The sequence below is a fragment of the Phodopus roborovskii genome, unplaced genomic scaffold, assembly GCF_943737965.1.
Source record: "Phodopus roborovskii unplaced genomic scaffold, PHOROB, whole genome shotgun sequence".
NCBI lineage: Eukaryota > Metazoa > Chordata > Mammalia > Rodentia > Cricetidae > Phodopus > Phodopus roborovskii.
Genome location: NW_026126511.1, coordinates 47,130,944 through 47,149,427, shown reverse-complemented (window position 1 = coordinate 47,149,427; position 18,484 = coordinate 47,130,944). Strand labels below are relative to the sequence as shown.

At 44.1% G+C, this 18,484-nt stretch overlaps 1 protein-coding gene across 2 annotated transcripts in view; it reads right to left on the bottom strand.

Moving 5' to 3' along the window:
- Positions 1 to 12,729, bottom strand: part of Ephx2 (epoxide hydrolase 2) — a 35,158-nt gene extending 22,429 nt beyond the window's left edge. Inside the window, exons 1-6 of one of the 2 annotated variants that reach the window (XM_051195486.1) lie at positions 12,530 to 12,729; positions 8,229 to 8,313; positions 6,832 to 6,991; positions 4,073 to 4,263; positions 3,314 to 3,436; positions 232 to 300 (exon numbers count right to left, since the gene is read on the bottom strand). In XM_051195486.1, coding sequence (XP_051051443.1) covers positions 232 to 300; positions 3,314 to 3,436; positions 4,073 to 4,263; positions 6,832 to 6,991; positions 8,229 to 8,313; positions 12,530 to 12,630 — 729 coding nt within the window. In that variant the 5' untranslated portion in view covers positions 12,631 to 12,729. The remainder of the gene's footprint in view (positions 1 to 231; positions 301 to 3,313; positions 3,437 to 4,072; positions 4,264 to 6,831; positions 6,992 to 8,228; positions 8,314 to 12,529) is intronic. The other variant, XM_051195487.1, reaches the window with a different exon arrangement.
- Positions 12,730 to 18,484: the final 5,755 nt, after the last annotated feature.

Here is an 18,484-nt window from a genome sequence, read left to right as displayed (position 1 = left end):
TCCCTGGCACATGCTGGCATTTTCTAGACACGCCTACCCTGGTAATAGTGGATGTGGTCACATGACTGAGACCTGGCCCATCAGAAGAAATGAATGCTCAGCCATGGGCTCCAGCCACTCACCATGCTTTGTTCTCTGTTGTTTTTCTAACTGTGGACTGACAGCTCAATGATCCTTGTTATTTCACAAACATTTTATGTGCTGTGTTCAGAGAGAGCTTGCCTGACTTACCTTCACTGTCACATACCCATGGCTGACGTCATTTGGATTGATGGGGACTGACAGAGGGGCCTCCGAAAACTGAAAGTATGATGGACACAGTGTGAGATCTCAGACAGCACCTTTGCCAACCCCTCCTGAGTGACTCCTGATGGTCCTCGTGAACCCTTCAGTTCAGGCATGACTCCATCAGCTTTCTAGTCCAACTGAGTATTGTGACTGAGTTCTGGCCAATGGAATGCAGACAGGAGTACACAGCCCCCTGGTTAAGCCAAGAAAACCCATGTGTGACTCTCCCATGTTCCAACTGGGCATCCTGTGTGATGATTTTGGAAGCCCCAGCGAATAACAGTGAGCCCTCTTGTCATCCCAAGACCCCAAATGACCAGCAGTGTTCCACGAAGGCCTTGGGGCTACCAAATGAACATTATATGAACCAGAAAAAAATATAAGACATAAATCTTTGTGGTTTCAGACCATCCTCCACAGAAGTCCTCAGATGGTCCAGGCTCAGGCCAGGCATAGCTTCTGCCTCTCTGTGATGCTCTGTCAGAAGCATCTCCCTTCTGGCAGCTCCAGCCCAGTTCTGTGCCTGTCTTTGACTGTTCAAGTTCCCACCATAGAGTTTCACAGACTTGGGGTTTTCAACAACAGAAGCTATTTCCTCAGTTTAGGAGGACAGAAGTCTTAGAAGAAGATGTCAACAGGGCCAGTTTCTCTTGAGACCTTGCTCTATGTTTATAGATAGCTATTTTCCTCTGTGTCCTCATGTGTCTCTCTGTGTGCCCATGGCTTAGTTTCCACTTCTTACATGGAGACCAGTCATGTTCCCTCTTCTGGTCTTTTTGTTGCCTTAATCACCTCTTCCAAGGCCCTGTGTTCAAATCCAACCACATTCTGAGATACTGGACATTGCCATTTCAGTTTATGAATTTAGAAAGGGTCCATCCCTTAATAGCCTGTGTCTTGGGCCTTGTCCTCTAGAGACCTAGATGGCTTCCCTGGACCTGTCTTTGGACATGTAGGTAAGAAGGAGCACCCCAGAATACTCCCTTCTTTACCTTACTGGTGTCAGTTCCCAAAGCATCAATAGCAGAGGAGAAGCAACTGAGCACACACGCAGGTAAGTCTCATGATGCCTGTGCAAGCTATCCATCCTTCACTGCTATACCTGCCATCTCTAGTGGAGAAGGAGCCACCTAAGAAAGCTGTCCTTTGTGACTCTGTTTTCTATGCTCTAAAATGGGGGGGGGACGGCTTAAACTCTGACATCTAGTTCCCCTTTAGAAACAGAAGAAGCTGTGTGTCCCACTCAGGTCACGTTACAATACAGATGAATCTTAAGGACATCATACCAAGTGGAAAAAGCTAGAAAGGAGAAGTCACACACTGTGATTCCACATATCCAAGGTACCTGGAAGTCAGTTTCATAGAGATAGAAAGTAGAGTGTAGATTGTGGGAGGGGGGAGGGCGTGTGAGCCATTATTTAATGGAGACAAAGTTTTGGCTATTTTAAAATGGAAGAGTCTGGAAGTGGATGGATTGGGCTGCACAGCATTCTGAACACACCTAACACTACTGAACTGCTCACTTTAAAATGACTGCAACCTGTGATGTATGACTCTGTAGCTTCCTGTGGTGTGAATTACTCTGGGAAATTGTCAGCTATTATTTGAGCTCACTGAGAGGCTGGCTAAGGAACTGGGGTTGCCCCACCTGCATTTAGACACAAGCATGTTTGTCTCAGTGTCCTCCAGAGCCCCTTGCCTAGGTTTAGGCTGTGTCCCTAAGTCTGTGACAGGGAGGGAAGAGAAGAGCAAAACACCCCAAGAGTAAAAGCATCGAGTTCTTTAACAGTGAGAAGGTGAACCACTTCCAACACAGGGTTACTACTGTTTCTGCCATGGTGTAAAAGCACCTGCTGTGGGAAGCTGAGCTATGGAGACAAAGCTCAGTGGAGAACTCCAGCTCACTTCCTGATCTTCCCAAGTTGGTTGCTGTGGGGATGTTCATTAGCCCCTGCTTTAATGACATACCTTTCTGCTATTTGTCCTTTCACTTGGAAGCCTCACCACAGGGACTCTCTGCTCTGCCTGGGACTCTTATTGGCTGCCTTAAAGGGGCTTCCCAGATGATTTCTGCTAGATGTTTTGAGCACCGATTTGGTGATGTCTGTCTGTCTGTCTATCTATCTACATGCCTACACATTCTATCTTTTGCTATTTATTCTTTTATTTTGCTACATATTTAATAAACTCACTCATTCAAAACCCAAAGTATGGTTATAGCAGATCATTCTCTGGACCATACAGCACACTTCCCCATACCCATGGGAAGAAAGGAAGGGTGTGGTCCATGTTCCTAATTTTCAAGACAGGTGTCTAGCTCACTGTGAGTAGGAGGCAAACAGTGACAGAGAGAAACATATGGATGTGTCAAGGCAGCCTCACTTCCCACTAGGTGAGACTTATAGGTATAGAAGGAGCAAGCCATGCTTGGGCAAGATATGTCAGGTCATGTGGCTGTTTATTCTACATCTTAATTCATTAATTAAATTTATTTTATTAAAGAAATTATTTACTGAAGATGTAAGCTGTTGTCTTATAAGCTGAATTATTGTCTTCCCCTGAAGTGCTATGATGAACTTCTAAATCCCAGCATCTCCAAATATGAGTGTATTGATTGACCAGACTCTGGTCAGAGCTCCAAGGATCTTTTCCACCTCTGTGTCCCCAGTGGCAGGATTACACACATGTGCCACCATGCCCAGATTCCTTGTGAATTGTAGAGATGACATTTAGTCCTCATGCTTGCATGGCAGGTACTTTGTCAACTGAGCCATCTTCTAGCCCTTAAGTGCCTTTCTCTTGTCTTAGTTTTCCTGACTTGCCAAAGGATGGTTTAAACTCTTGCTCACTGGCTGTACAGAAAGAAATGGGTAGATGCTAATCAGGGGTGTGGAATGCCTGTGGGTGATGAACTCATTCCCTATGCCCCAGAATCATTCACAGAGCAGCCAGTCTCCTTGCTGCTTTCTCCCATACACTACAGAAGAATGGCAGAAAGCCAGACGCTGTCCAGATCTAGAGTTACCTGTGTCCCTGTGACCTTCTCCAGTTCTCTCAGAGCAGTGTCTGTGTCACGGACCAGGATAGTGACCATCCCCATGTCATGGGCTGGCTTCAGGTTAGTCCCAAAGTCATCTAGGAAAACAACCTAGACCCAAATAGTATGAGTGTCAGCCAGAGGCAGCATCTTGTGGGGCAGCTCTATGCTGAGGAGATGAAGGACATGGCCCTCAGGATGGGGGGGTGTCTGGGCTCTGTTCTGAGCATCTTGTGGTGAGGTGGGTCCAGCAGGAGGAAGGGACAGCACGTGAAGGAGAGGGACCTTAGTTCAGTCCCCCTTTAGGATGAGAGGAGGAGATCATAAGACATGTTTCAGCATAGTGACTCTCAGGACACTTGATAAATGGAGACAGGATTCAAGTGGGCCATGACGCTTGGACAGAAAGGCTATGGCAGAAGGAGACCCACTCCCAATCACCCTTTGATGGGGTGACTCCCACTAGCTTTGAGTTTTTGGCAAAGTCTTCCAGGGCTTCTGGTTCTTCATTAGTAAACTTGGGTAGCTGCTCTAACATTATCTGATGACATCAACAGACACGCAAAGGGCTACATCAATGCACTGTTCCAGACTGAGCTACGGAAAAAAAAATCTCTCCTGACACAAGAGGAATGGGCCTCGGATCATGCTGCCAGTCCTCAAGTGTACCCTGGTCTATAAACTTGGCTAGTCCCTTGTTGCAAGATCTCAGTGACATCCTTTCCCTTGAAAGGAGTGTCTACTTACCTCATTGGGTTTGGCCTTCAGGGTTTCCAGTAGAAACGTGTAGATCTGAGGCTCAGGCTTGATCATCCCGACCTGACAGGACTCTATCAGGAAATCGAAGTGCTGGCTCAGATCACACATCATCTGCGCCAGGCTGCCCCGCTTGTCACTGTCATCCAGCCAGTTGTTGGTGATGATGCATGTTGTGAATCCTGAGAAGGGGTTTTCCAGAGAGTGGATCAGCTATAGACAGCGATACCCTGGATGCCTCAAAGGGGACTCTGAGAATTGGGACGTCCTTACCGCGACTCCTGCTCACTAACTTCAGTCTGTGCATACAGGGATTCATTAGAGACATTGAGAAAGGATCATCCTTACCCATGAGCACCTACTGGCACAGTCCTGAGAGCAAGCAAAGCATGGAGCTTTCTTAGACCGCTCTCTACTCCTTGGACCACTTGGACATCTGTGTCTTGACACTATTGCCCCATCTTATAAGGGTATCTTAAGTGTCATCAGCTCATGTGGTCTTCTCCACTTCTGTAGCAGACAGGGAAGATCTTCCTATCTTATACAGTTGGACACAGCACATGCTGCTCAGAGCCCACAGTGAAGTTCAGTGCTTCTATGTAGTCTATACTAAAACTCTATACTGAAAACTCTGACCATGTTTAAAAACAGTGAGGGTCTCTGCAATCACCAGGGTGGCTAGAATAACACCAGGCAAGAAGGAAACTCAGTTCAAAATGACTCAGTAGCCTGTGTTGGTTCAAATTTCTAGAGTTTGATCCCAGGTACTTTATTTGTGTCATATTTAAGCGCAATTTTGGAAAAAGTTTCTTGATAATCACTAACTCAATATGTGTACAGCAAAGTTTAAGACACGGTTACATTGACACTCTACAAAGTGCATATGGACTTTTCCTTAAAGAAGGGTTCTATTGATTCAAAAGCAATGCTTGAGGGATAGAGTCTAGGGACAATGACTGAGATAAACATCATAGGCTAAGGGAGTCAAGTGTGGCCTAGCTATAGACAGAGTTTCTATTCCACTGAAGCCCAAAGCCATGAGGTCCCAAATAAACACACAGAGGCTTATATTAATTATAAACCATTTGGCCGATGGCTAAGGCTTCTTACTGGCTAGCTCTCTCTTAATTATTAACCCATTTCTGTTAATCTATGTATCTCCATGTGGTCCTGGCTTACCAGAGACTATCCTGGTGTCCTATCTTCCTGGTGGCTACATAGTGTCTCTCTGTGGTGACTGCTGTCTGCCTTTCTCTTCCGAGCATTCTTCTAGTCGGGTAGCCCTGCCTATACTTCCTATCTGGCTACTGGTCAATCAGCATTTTATTAAACCAATAAGAGAAGCATATATTCACAGCATACTGAAGAAGATCCCCTATCATCTGGCCTTACAACTAGCACAGGTCACCAGGATATTAACTACATTCATTTTTTAGCTTTCTGAGCAGAAAACAGGTATACATCCTCCTGTGAAGACACAACTTTTGTGTGCTAAGTGCTCTTGGTTTCCCTAGTGCTTACCCATGAGCACAAAGACCTTGTATCCTCTACAAAAAACCACTTGCCTTGATCATCAAGAACTAAATTCCCATTTGGAGAGTGGGGGCGTACATCTTTAATCCCAGCACTTGGGAGGCAGAGGCAGGCAGATCTGTGTGAGTTCGAGATCAGTCTGTTCTACAGGAGCTAGTTCCAGGACAGCTCCAAAGCTACACAGGGAAACCCTGTCTTGAAAAAACAGAAGAAGAAGCAGAAGCAGAAGGAGGAGGAGAAGAAGAATAAGAAAACCGAATTCCCATTTCAAAATTGGAGAAACAAAGATAGAGATAGAATTATCTACTGGCTCTATCTACACAGCCAGCCATGGCAAGAAACAGGAAATAATGGAAGCGAGATGGACAACTATGGACGATTTTATGGTGAGTAAAGGGTTATGCATGGGAGAGACTATGGCTTGAATGTGTCTCCTAAAAGCTTGTGTTGTAAACTTAGCTCCTACTATCACAGTGTTAGTGGGTAGGGGTCTGACAAAATGCCTAGGCCATGAGAGCTCTGCCTTCATGGAGGAAACCGGTGCTTGTTGTAAAATAATGGGAGCTGGAGGCCGAATATCTTGTCCTTCCAGCATCCACACTATTCTGTCCTTCCCTTTTCCAATAGGAGGAATTAAAGCATGAAGACCCTCTTGGTCTTACACTCGTTTATTAACTCTAGTCTCAGGTCTTGTTGTAGTGGCACAGATGGACCACAATGACATATGTGTGATGTAGGTGGCTTCACCGATGCTCATGAAGAAGAGGGAGACACTAAAATAAAATGCCTGCCGATGCATAGATGTGACCACATGTCTTAGACCACATGACATCACCTCAACTTACACCAGCTCACAGCACCACTCTGACACCCACAGACTGGAAAACATTCAGTTGCTTAAAAGCCTTGTTTTAAAACCTGTGACAGAAGTTTGGTCATTTGAATACTTACTGATACTAATTAGCACCAATGAAAGGACAGAATTTTGTTCATAAAGCATTACTGATAATTGCCTCATTACAGAAAATGATATCATTTTCCTCAGAGATCCTAACAGTACAGAGTTTTCTCATGTAGTAAAACTGGTGCTGGGGGCTTGCTTTAAGAGTATCAGATCTGTGACCTCAAGGCATGCTTAGCTGTATTCTGACCTCAGCTTGTCGAGGTCTCTGGTGTAGTCACACCATGCATGGAGTGAGCAGCATAGGGACTCTTACCTTTCTTTCTGAGGGCAATAGCTGCCTGGAGCATGGGGTTGTTGATGCTTCTTGCTACCATGGCTTGGCTGAATATTTGACTTATGGAGAAATTCTCAGGTAGACTGTTTCCAGAAGCTTTGGAGTGCTTCCTGCAGCTCTCTTCCATGAGTGGTGCCCACTGTGAAGCAAACAGATGTGGGAGGTGGAAGGGTCAGTGGTTGTGACCTTGGAGATTGTTTGGCAGCACCACGAAGTTCAAATATGTGTGTGTTCCGTATCTGGGAAAAACTCCCTTAGAGAAAAGGATGGAGGCGAGCTCCACTAGAATAATAGAAGCCAAGGAGCTCAAGATTAAATACTTCCCCACAAGTCTGTACAGGTCAAAGCCAAGAGAGGCAGGTAGATGGTGTCTTATGCATGTGTGTGTGTGTATGTATGTATGTATGTATGTATGTATGTATGTATGTATGTATGTGTATATTTAGGGATGACCATCAGGGATTGGATAATTTATCAGGTGTCTCCTCCAGTCATTAATTCTCTATAGCTTTTCATCTAGGAGTGTGATTGTGTGATATCCCCCTCAACCATGTTGGCACGTCAACTGATGATAGCATTTCGATGGCCTTGTTTAGGCAGCCATATTGATATTCCATGATTGCAGCTTCCCTGTCATATAAAGAAGGCACCCTAGTGTGTGTGGCAGACACCCTAGTCCTCTGTCTCTTATGATCTTTGTTTTTAACAAGGTAGTTCCCAAATTCTCTGATAGGATAAGTGTCTATAAGAACATAGTTTTTCAGAAAGTAGACCTAAAAAATGTGAATTTATAGATTCTTTATAGACACACTAATTGATAATCCAAGTGGTATTACATTCTGACTACCTTATTAGAAAGTAATTGAGAATTTAGTAAAAGGACCAACACTTTTACTGAGCCCTGACTGAGTGAAACACACTGCACTAAGCATTCCCAGGTTCAAAATCATCTGGACACGGGTGCTGTCATCACCCATCGTACTGATAACACAATGGAGGTTTTTGAGAAGTTAAGTAACTTGCTGTGGTCTTGATATGTAAGTAGGGGCTATAGATTCAAACCCAGTTCCTGACTCCAAAGTCCCCTCCTCTGTAGTTATTGAGTTAATGGTTCTGTGTCTGTGTCTTGAAATAGCCACTCTTGTCATGTTTCCTGTCACAGTTCCTCAGAGCTTGAAATGTCCCTCAGATTGCCCCAGACAGACTCCAGTCCAGTTCTAAACACACTGTCCAGTGTTTTACTGCTTTGTAAGTTATGGAGGGTAGGAAGGTGCATGGCTTAAGAAGACATGATCTTGTCCCCAGTGAGTTGAAGGTCAGTGTTGAAACATAATAAAGCAGAGAACCTCCCAAGGGGTCCACATAGTGTCTTTCACCTGGGAAAATGTGATCTTCCCTTTCATGAGTTGCGCATTAGGTCCCTCTGGACATTCGTTCTGGAAAAGATCAGTCAGGAATCCTCTGGAAGACACAAGGAACATCACAATCACCAGCTCTCTGATGGCTTTATCATATGTCCCATGGCAGGGACAGATAGCTGCCATTTATATTCACAGACTAACTATTGTCAGAAAGGACAGGAAGGTGTAAGCCAAGGTCAAGTTTGTCCACATGAAGCCATCTTTAGCTCACGTTCTTCAAGCAATTTTTCCTGGTATTTATTATGTACATATAGTTTCCATTTTATCTTAATCTCTGATTTCTAAAATTATTTCCTGTGTTAAGGACTGAAATAGCTCTCCTTCAAAATTTCCACACTGAAATTCTACCTTCTAGTACTTCCCAATGGGGCTATATTTAGAGATGGGAACGTTAAAGTGATAATGAAGTTAATGAGGTCCTAACTTAACATGATTGGTATTCCAATAAAAAGAGACTGTTTAGACACAGACACACACAGCACAGAACATGGCTGGACATACATAGATGGTGCCAGTATCAAGTCTTGTTGGAGGGAACTAACTGTCACAAATATAGTATACTATTTTGGATTAGAACCTGTGGTTTCTGGTCAGCTGGGGCTGAAGAATCAGATGTGATTATCAAGAGACAGGAATCACAGACGATAAATCTTCTGGAAGGTATTTCAACAGGGTAAGCAATCAGAAGTTTTGACTGGGGTCAGGGAAGGGCAAGGGTGCATCTCATACTGGCAGCCAAGCTTGGCAATGAGCACATGAGTCTCTCAGGTGGTACTCGCTTTGATGATATGAAAGCTGAAGGATTAAAGGGGTCATGGAAAACAAGTGAGCCTCAGTACTGTGTGGCAGGGTCACCAGGGAGACCAGCCTCCATTGTAGTGGAGGCTCCAGCATATTAGAAGTTCCAGGATCACAGTCCATCTACCTAGGACAGTGACAGGTGTAGAGTGGACTCAGCCTGAGTCTATGAGAAAAGTGTGTGTGCTGCAGCAGACAGTACTGGTAAAGGAGAGTGGTTAAGCCCGTTGAATCCCAGAAGATCATAAGTGAGTCCCAGATGCCAGGCACTGAGCTATTTACACTGCTGGGGTTTGTGTTTTCTTTGATCTAATTGTAACTGTACTCTGGTCCTTCTCTCTTGGAATAAGAAAGTATGTAACTTGTTTTTAACTCCTATAGGAGCTCATAATTAAGAAACTTGACTTTTAAAGAGATCTTGAACTTTTAAGTGTTGAAATTTTTGAAGACTGATAGACTTTTAAAAGTCAGGTTATATTTTCTATTGTAATATTAATGTGGAGATCTTGAGTGCAAGTCATGAAATAAATATTACTTAAAGTGGTATGCTTGTGTGTCAATACTGACACAGGGCAGACTATCCTGTCAGTTTTTGTCAAATTGGCACAAATCTAGACACATCTGGGTAGAGAAGATGTCAGTCAAGGAATTATCTCCACCAGACCAACTTGTAGCCATGTCTGTGGAGCATTTTCTTGATTAATGATTGGTGTATGAGAGTCCGACCTACTGTGGAAAGACCATCCCTGGGTTGGATAAGAACAGTAGCTGAGAAAATCAAGAATATCAAGCCAGTAAGCAGCACTCCTCTATTCTTTCTGCTCCAGTTTCTGCCTCCAGGGTCCTGCTTTGAGCTCCTGTCCTGGCTTCCCTAGATGATGAACTATAACCTATATAAGCCAAACAAACTCTTTCCTCTCCAAGTTGCTTGTTGCCATGGTGTTTATCACAGCAAAAGAAAAGCAGCTAGAAGATCAGCTTTGCTGAAACCTTGATCTTGGCCTTCTGCCTTCCAGGCACACTCCCCTGCTAAACTGGCCAGTCTGTGCTGACTAATGAACACACCTTGCCTATAATCAGCTGCAACTGCCAAACCCCTTGCAACTATTTACCATCCCCAATTTCCTGCTTGGGGATTTTGTTTCTGACTATAGTGAAGTTTTTGTTTTGTTTTGTTTTGTTTTGTTTTCTTTGTTTGTTTTCAGACTAACCCTCTTTCAGGTAAAATCATCACCTCTGAGCATCGTAAAAGACAGGTACCTGAGATCTGTGGCCTTGCCCAGCTTCCTCATACTAGTGCTGGTTGTGTTACATCTTTGCCATCAGTATTTTCTGAGCAATCTTACTAAGATACAATTGATATCAAATACATGATGTTTTCAGCTTGACACTCGATAGCTCATAGTAAAGTCAGAGCAATGCAAATGCCACCTCATTCCAGCAACAGAGCACGGCCTTCTCCTCAGTGATAATCCTCAGGCCCTTTATCTGAAGCTTTAAGAGGCAGCATGCAGTCAGACACCACAAGCTTTTATTAGACACCAAAGGCATGCATAGCTGTGTGCTACAACCTGTGATGTCAAAGATGGGGAAATAACAATCCCACCCTTAAGAAACTCACAGTGACAGATAAGCAGGTAGCTATAGTATATGAGTGAAACGGGGAAACTAAGGAAATCACTTGTTTCTGCCTGGAAAATGGGGGTTGATTAAAGAAGAACACACGGCAATAGCATGCCTGCAACAGGGCATCGCTGCATTTGTACAGCAAGAACAAGACGGGCTAATTTTGAAGTGGAAGCAATTTGACATAACGAGACTATTCTTGCCACTGGAAAACACAAACTCTACTTTTCACTACATTTATTTATGTTTATGTGTGTGCACATTCACACACAGGCCACAGTGCACATGCATGGGTTAGAGGATAACCTGAGGGAGTCAGTTCTCTCCCTCTGCCATGTGGTTCCTGGAGATGGAATTCAGGTTGCTATGCTTGGTGGCAAGCACCTCTGTCAGCTTAGCCATCTTGCTGGCCCCTGGGCGCTGTGTTTTAAGAGTGCTTCATCAAGGCATTGAATAGTGAAAGAGCCATGGCAGAAAATGAAACTGGTGAATCAAGAGCTACAAGAGGAGTTGGGGAGCACCCACACGATGGCCAAGAACCATCTAGAACTCTGGTTCTAAAGGATCGGACACCCTCTTCTGGCCTCCATGGGCATCAGGCATACACGTGGTACAGAGACAAACATATAGACCAAACACCTGCACACATACAACAAAAACAAAACACAAGCAAATAACAAGACACACAAGAAAACTTCCAAAAACTGTACTCAGGGCATGGCTGTCAGCTTGAGCTTTGGTTGCTTGTGTGGGTGGGGTTATTTATCTGCTGGCAAGCACGCTGAAAATACCCAGTGCATGGGAGACATTTTTTCTTCACTTTCTGAAAACTACATGACTAGCTCACACATCTGATGGATAAACAAACTCAATGCCTGAGTTATATAGTGTAAAGATTAAGCCCTGTTAGTGTCATAAGAATTCTAGAAGCATCAGATCTCCAGATAACAAGCTGCCACTCTGCCTCTTCCTCTCAGTGCCCCCTTCCTTCTTTTCCTTGAGTCTTACAAGAGTGACCTTTTCTCATTTTTAATTTTTAAAAATAAACACACTTTCCTCCTTTCTGATTATAAAACATGTGTAAATGGAAAGGGGGGAAGTAGAGGAGAAATCATTCATGAGCTCACAATTACTAACATCTGTATCTTTAAAATATTTCTGTTTATTACTTATTATAGTAGGTGTGTTTATGTATGCCTCTGTGAATACAAGTGTCCTAGGAGGCCAGAAGGGGGCGTCAGATCTCCTGGGAATCAAATGTAGGTCCTCTCCAAGAACATGTAGCCTACTCTCCAACCCCATGTCTGGCTATGTTGAGATATATGTATATATATTCCTAGACAATTTTCTACAGGTCCCTGCTTTCTCCCTCCCGCATTTGAAACCGAGCCCTCGTTTCTGGTGTCAGCCAGTATCTCCTCCCAGGTCCTCATTTCCTAGGGCTGTGGGCCTTTTCTCTAAATTGCTCTTGGGCTAGTTCTCCTGTAAAGCTGGCCTTTGGACAGAATTTTCTTGTAAGTCTCAGCGGGTATTTTAAAGATCCAGTTCAAGAGAATTAACCCGGTAACAAATAGCTTAGTATCTCCTTCTTTTGCAAAGGGCAGTTTTGACATGCACCACCACCCACCCACCCACCCAAGGTTTCATTACTTAGCATTTAAAACGGCATTGGATCTACTCGTGCACACTGGCATTTTAGTACCAGGCAATGATTTTGATCTTGCTCAAACTCACTTGTAAAACAATTTGAAACCTGGGCTGGATGTGTGGGCAGGGCACCCGGCGGCTGGGACTGCCCACCTGTGACACAGACCCAGCTCAGGTCCCCTTACCTGGGCAGCTCCAGGGCCTCCTCGGTGCGGCGGAGGGCGCCCGCCAGAGAGGGAAGGGCCAGAACTCCGTCAAGGTCAAACGCTGCCACACGCAGCGCCATGGCGGTCAGGGCTGCAGAGCTAAGCCGACACAGACGCAGAGTCAGAAGGCTGCTGCTTTGACTGGAGAGGGTGGCTGGGGGACCAAAGATTAGAGTCTGCCAGGCTCAGCATTCTCCACAACGCCACGCCACGCCCACTACTGGACAGATCCCTGCCTACTCATCTGGTGGCCTTGCCTGAAGCATCAAGCTAGAAGTTCCACCCAAGTGTCAAGCCTGGTCTTAGGCACTTCCTCCTGCCTAGTCCAAGCCCTAGAATGGTGTGTGTGTGTGTGTGTGTGTGTGTGTGTGTGTGTGTGTGTAAGACTTCCAGCTACACTGCCAAGCTCCCCCCTCCCCCATTATTAGACTTTGACCTTTCATAGATAGGCTTGGTACAGGGAAAGAGAGGAAGGGAGGGAGGGAGGGAGGGAGGGAGGGAGGGAGGGAGAGGAGATGTTGCAAACATTTTCTCCTTCCTTTTTGGTCTTGATTGGCATATCCTTTCTCTAAATGTGGTACATATCTTTGCAAAACCCCTTCTCCAAGCAGTGTTTCTAGAATATAACACAGCCCCTCAGTCATAGCATGCCAACCCAGAATACTTTCTCTCTTGAGGTTTTGTACGTTGTACTTGAAATAACACAGCTTTGAAATGAGCTGGGCTTCTTGGAGGTTTCTGGAAATGTTCCTGCCCCTTGGCCCAGTGTTCTCCCTAGTTAAGAAGGAAAACAGAAACCTCACCCATTAATGAGTTCAATTAACAAATCCACCGTTTAGTCCAAGGCTGTTGTGAAAAACTGTCTCCCTTACTGCAATGGAGAATTGACATTTTCCTTTGCTCTAGCTGCTGCCAGCTGGATGGTGGGAAACAGGCTTACCTGGGATTGATTTTTGTGACCCTTTCAGGCACTTCTTCCTCTCACCTCAGGTCTTGTCTGGGACGATTTGTATTTTCTGAGATTCACATTTAAGAAGCAGAAAGTGGCTGAAAATGTGGGATGCTGCCCTGAGAACAGGGAGCACTTGCAGTTGAGTGTTGTAGAAAAATGCAAGATGAACCTGGGCCTGAAACAGAAAGAGAAGAGAATGAACTGGGTGCCATCCTGCATGGCTGTAATCCCAACAGAAAGTTCCAAAGTTCAATATTAGCCTCAGCTACATACCAAGTTCAAGACCAACCTGGGTTATAAGCGACCCTGACTTGCAAGATAAAGAAACAAGTAGGAAACACACATGCAGACTGAGACAGAGACAGACAGAAATCCAGAGAGACAGACACAGAGACATATAAACATGCAGAAAGACAGACAGGAGACACACACACACACACAGTAATGACTATTCTTGGTTGTCAACTTGACTACCACTGAAACCTAAGTGCCTGGGTACACCTGTGAGGGATTTTTTTCTTCTTTCTTCCTTTCTTCCTTCCTTTCTTTCTTTCTTCCTTCCTTCCTTTCTTTCTTTCTTTCTTTCTTTCTTTCTTTCTTTCTTTCTTTCTTTGTTTTTGTTTTTCAAGACAGTGTTTCTCTGTATTGCTTTGGAGCCTGCCCTGGAACAAGCTCTGTAGACCAGGCTGACCTCAAACTCACAGAGATTAACCTGCCTCTGCCTCCCGAGTGCTGGGACTAAAGGTGTGTGCTACCAATGCCAAATGACTTAAGTCATTTGAAGTGGGAAGATTTTTATTCAGCATATTTTGAGGTGGAAAAACACTTTTAATCCAGATCTTTTGAGGTGGGAAATTCTGCCTTTTCAATCTGGACTGAAGCATCTGCTGGCAGCCTGTATAAGGACATGGAAGAAGGAAGAAAGTCCATTCCTTTGTTGGCATTAGAGCCTATTTCTCCAAGATTCCAGCATATGCTGAAGACCAGCTGAGACATCCATCCTTGGGGTCTGAACAACTACTGGAATCTTGGACTCTCCATTCACAGGCAGCCATAGTTGGATTAGCTAGACTGTAAGATATTCTAATAAATCCTAGTCTATCAACCATTCTAATAAATACTAGCCTGTAAGCGGTCTTACAAATCCCCTTGAAGTTCTTTTTCTCTAGAGAACCCTGACTAATATAGGCAGAAACATACACACACACACACAGACAGATACAGAGAGAGACAGACACAGAGACACACATACACATACAAACAGGTAGACACACACACCAAAACAAAATTATAAAAAGAAGAAAACAACAAGCAACAATGAAAAGAATATAATACAGGACTCTTTCAATAATACAGTGATCTCAAAAGTAAAGTTGACTTTTCCTTTAAGCCCATCAATCAAACTACAGCCCAGCTTGTATACAAACTCTTAGATATAAATCTCTGGTTGACAGACTTTTCTTGGAGTTCCCATTTCTTAGTGCTCACCTTTGCCTGACCATGTAATGTTCCTTCCTCCATTAAGGCAGAACTCTGCCTTGTTCCCACCTTCAATAACTGCTCCTTCCAGGGGCCTGTGTATTGGTTAAGTCTTTTCCAAAGCCTTGGTCCCCAACCCATGGCACTATTAGGAGGTGACAGAACCTTGAGGAGAAGAAGACCCAAGGGAGGTCTTCTGGTCATGAGAAAGATGTCTTTCCAGGGTATATAGAGACTCTGGCCCCTCACTTTTCCTCTCCCTTGCATCCTGTTCCTGGGGTGACTGGTTTTGCTATGTGCTGTTGCTCTAGGCAATGGGGCCAACCAATTGTGAAAAGACCCCTTCAAATCTGAGAGCCAGAATAGAACTTTTCCCTTCTCTAAGATAATTACATTGGGTATTTATTATGGTAATGGAAAGCTGGCTCACAAACAGGAGGTCCCTGTCTTACTAAGTAACATGACCCTTGGCTCAGCTGCTCAATTCAGAGACCTTGGAGTTGCTTGCTGACCCCTGGCTACCCACTGAGCCATGTGCTTTGAAATTGATTCCAGGGCTGGTCAGCTGACTGGGGCAGAGGTAGTAGCTTCTAGATCCATGGAAGTGTTTCTTTCTTAAAGGTTCAGTTGCCTGGAAACAAATCCCTTCAGAGATTTTGTTGGCCCACCCCATTACTCATACTTAATATGTCTGCCCCATTACCCATGTTTAATACATCTGGCACATAATCCATATTTAATACATCTGCCTGCTACTCGTATTTAATATGTCATCTTTCTGAAAGAGGTACAGTGATTTCTGTTGCATACATCTGCATTCTGACTAGAAGAGTGTTATTGAGTCCATAAATGTGTTTATAAAAGTTACAAAGCAAAGAAGAAAAACACGGCTACCTAAAAAAAAAAAAAAAATGGACTTCACAAACCAACTCTTAAAAAGAAAAAAAAAAATGAAGTCTTGAAAAATGAAATTCCATCTTCAAACAGTATCATTCTTGGTCAGTGTGATGGTTAGCTAATGGTTAACTTCACCTGTCACCTTGACACAGCTTAGAATCTCCTGGTAAAGTGCTGCAATGATCAATTGTCTGTATCTGTCTGTGCATCTGGGGGTATTGTCTTGGTTGTCATAATTGATGTGGGGAGACTTACCAAAATGGGGAGACTTACCAAAATGTGGGTGGCACCTTCTGATGGTGACCCAGATAAAAGGACATAGAAGGGAAAGGGTCACTGTTTTGGCCTCTCGGCATTCACTGTTGAGCTGAAGTTCACCTTCCTTGTTGCTACTGCTTCCAACTGCTTCACTATACTAGAATCAGCTACTTCAAGCCTGCAACCAGGACTGAAGACCAGCAGCTCTCCAGGCTTCTCTAGGGATTCTGTTTTGTTCCTCTAGAGAACACTGACTAATGCAGTTCTGAGAAAGCTCCTTGCTGTCACACCTGCCTTTTGTCTAATTTGTGATCAGCTTGGCTCTTCAGCTCATCATGGCACTGCATTTGCACGACTGGATTTCATCCTTAGATTAATGGGCTCAGTTACATTCTTCAGCGCTCTTACAGGCCACCCCACATCAACATACCCCTTGTGTTTTGAGCCACCAAAGGCACAAGCAAATGAGTTGTTAGGTCTCTCAAAAGGATATGGAAATGAGATACTTTTTTGAGTTTAAAATGATGATCCTCATGTCTACTCATTGTAATATTTAATTTATGCTTTAGAAGCTAGCATGAATAATAAAAAAATGGCTGACATAATAGTGACATTTCATAAATGACACCAGATATCAATTATTATATTGCTAACAATCATAGAGAGCTGAGAGAGAGAGAGAGGGAGAGAGAGAAAGAATTAAGGTTTTTATTGCTGTGGAGAGACACCATGGCCACTGCAACTCTTATAAAGGAAAATATGTAATTGGAACTGTCTTATAGTTCAGAGGGTTAGTCCATTACTGTCATATGTGGGAAGCAGGCAGACATGGTACTGGGGAAGAGGTTGAGAGTTCTACATCTTGATCTTAAGGCAGCAGGAAAGAAACTATATACCACACTGGGCATAGCATGAGCATATAAGACCCCCAAAGTCTGTTTCTACAGTGACATTTCAACAAAGCCATAACTACTCCCTATGGGCCAAGCATTCAGACACACAAGTCTGTGGGGCCATTCCTATTCAAACCACCACAAAAACTATTGGGTTTTGTAGTACTGAGGATGAAAGTCAGGGTCTCACATGTACTAGGTAAGGGCTCAAACACTGTGCAACAAACACTCCAGCCCTCTCTCTACCTTTTGTCTTGACAAAGTCTCACTAAATTGTCCAGGCTTTAAGTCCATGCTATAGCCCAGGCTTGCTTTAACTTTATGGTCCCTTCTCCTTAGCCTCCAGGGTTGCTGGGATTATGGGTCTACATGATCAGACCTGGCTCATGGTTTTGTTTTGGATTTCCTTACACTCCTAATATTTGCTGTTCTGTTTCCCAGCCTTGATTTTAATTTAGTGTGTGTGTGTGTGTGTGTGTGTGTGTGTGTGTGTGTGTGTGTGGTGTGTGTGTGTGGTGTTTGACTTGTATGTACATCTGTGCATCAAGTGCATGAAATGCCCAAGGAGACCAGAATAAGGTGTTTTGTCCCCTGGAAACTGGAGGCTGCCAGCTGCCATGTAGGTGCTGGGGGAATCCATCTCAGATGGAAGAGTAGCCAGTGATCTTAACCACTGAGGAGTTTCTCCAGCCCCCAGCTTGATTTTAAAAGCTGTTTTACACTTCTTGGGGTTGGAAGGGGAGTTTACATTGAGGGTTTTCCCTGCTGTGGGTGTTTCAGTTGAGATTAAATTTAAGCTGTTTCTTAGAGATGCTAAACTCATGCTCTGCTTGATGCTTAACCTGTTTATAGTGTGCCATTTTTAGTGTGAAATTCTTTTAGTTCATTCAACAAATATTCACACAGTACTTAGTATGCTGGGTACTGTTGTATGTACCTGGGACTTATCTATAAGGACAGCAGACAAAAGGTAAGGACCACTGGGGAGTCTTTCTTGAATTGAATATTGAATTCAGAATGTGGCCAGAGGGATTGAGGCTCAGAATATTTCTTGTAGCCACTCATCATTTCTCTTGTGCTGTCATCATTTCAGCTGCTCAGTGTAGTCTCCTAAGCACTGGAAGCTCCATCCTGTAGTGGCCATTCAGGGCCACACAACTCCTTCAAACAGCTTCTCTCTATTCTGATAGTTCTCACATTCTGTGTGCTGCTTTCTCGTAGACTCCACAGAGCTACATCTCCAATGCCCACCTGAGACTGGTCATGTGACATGGGCTCTGGTGCCTTTATCCAAGACTTGGAATGGCAGTGGACAACCCAAGGAAACAGGGATATGTCTTCTAGAATAGGAGACAGTGTAGTTGATCTCCGTGTCCTGCTGAGTAAGGTTACAGGGATGAATCCTTAATCTTCTAGAATAGGAGACAGTGTAGTTGATCTCCGCGTCCTCCGAAG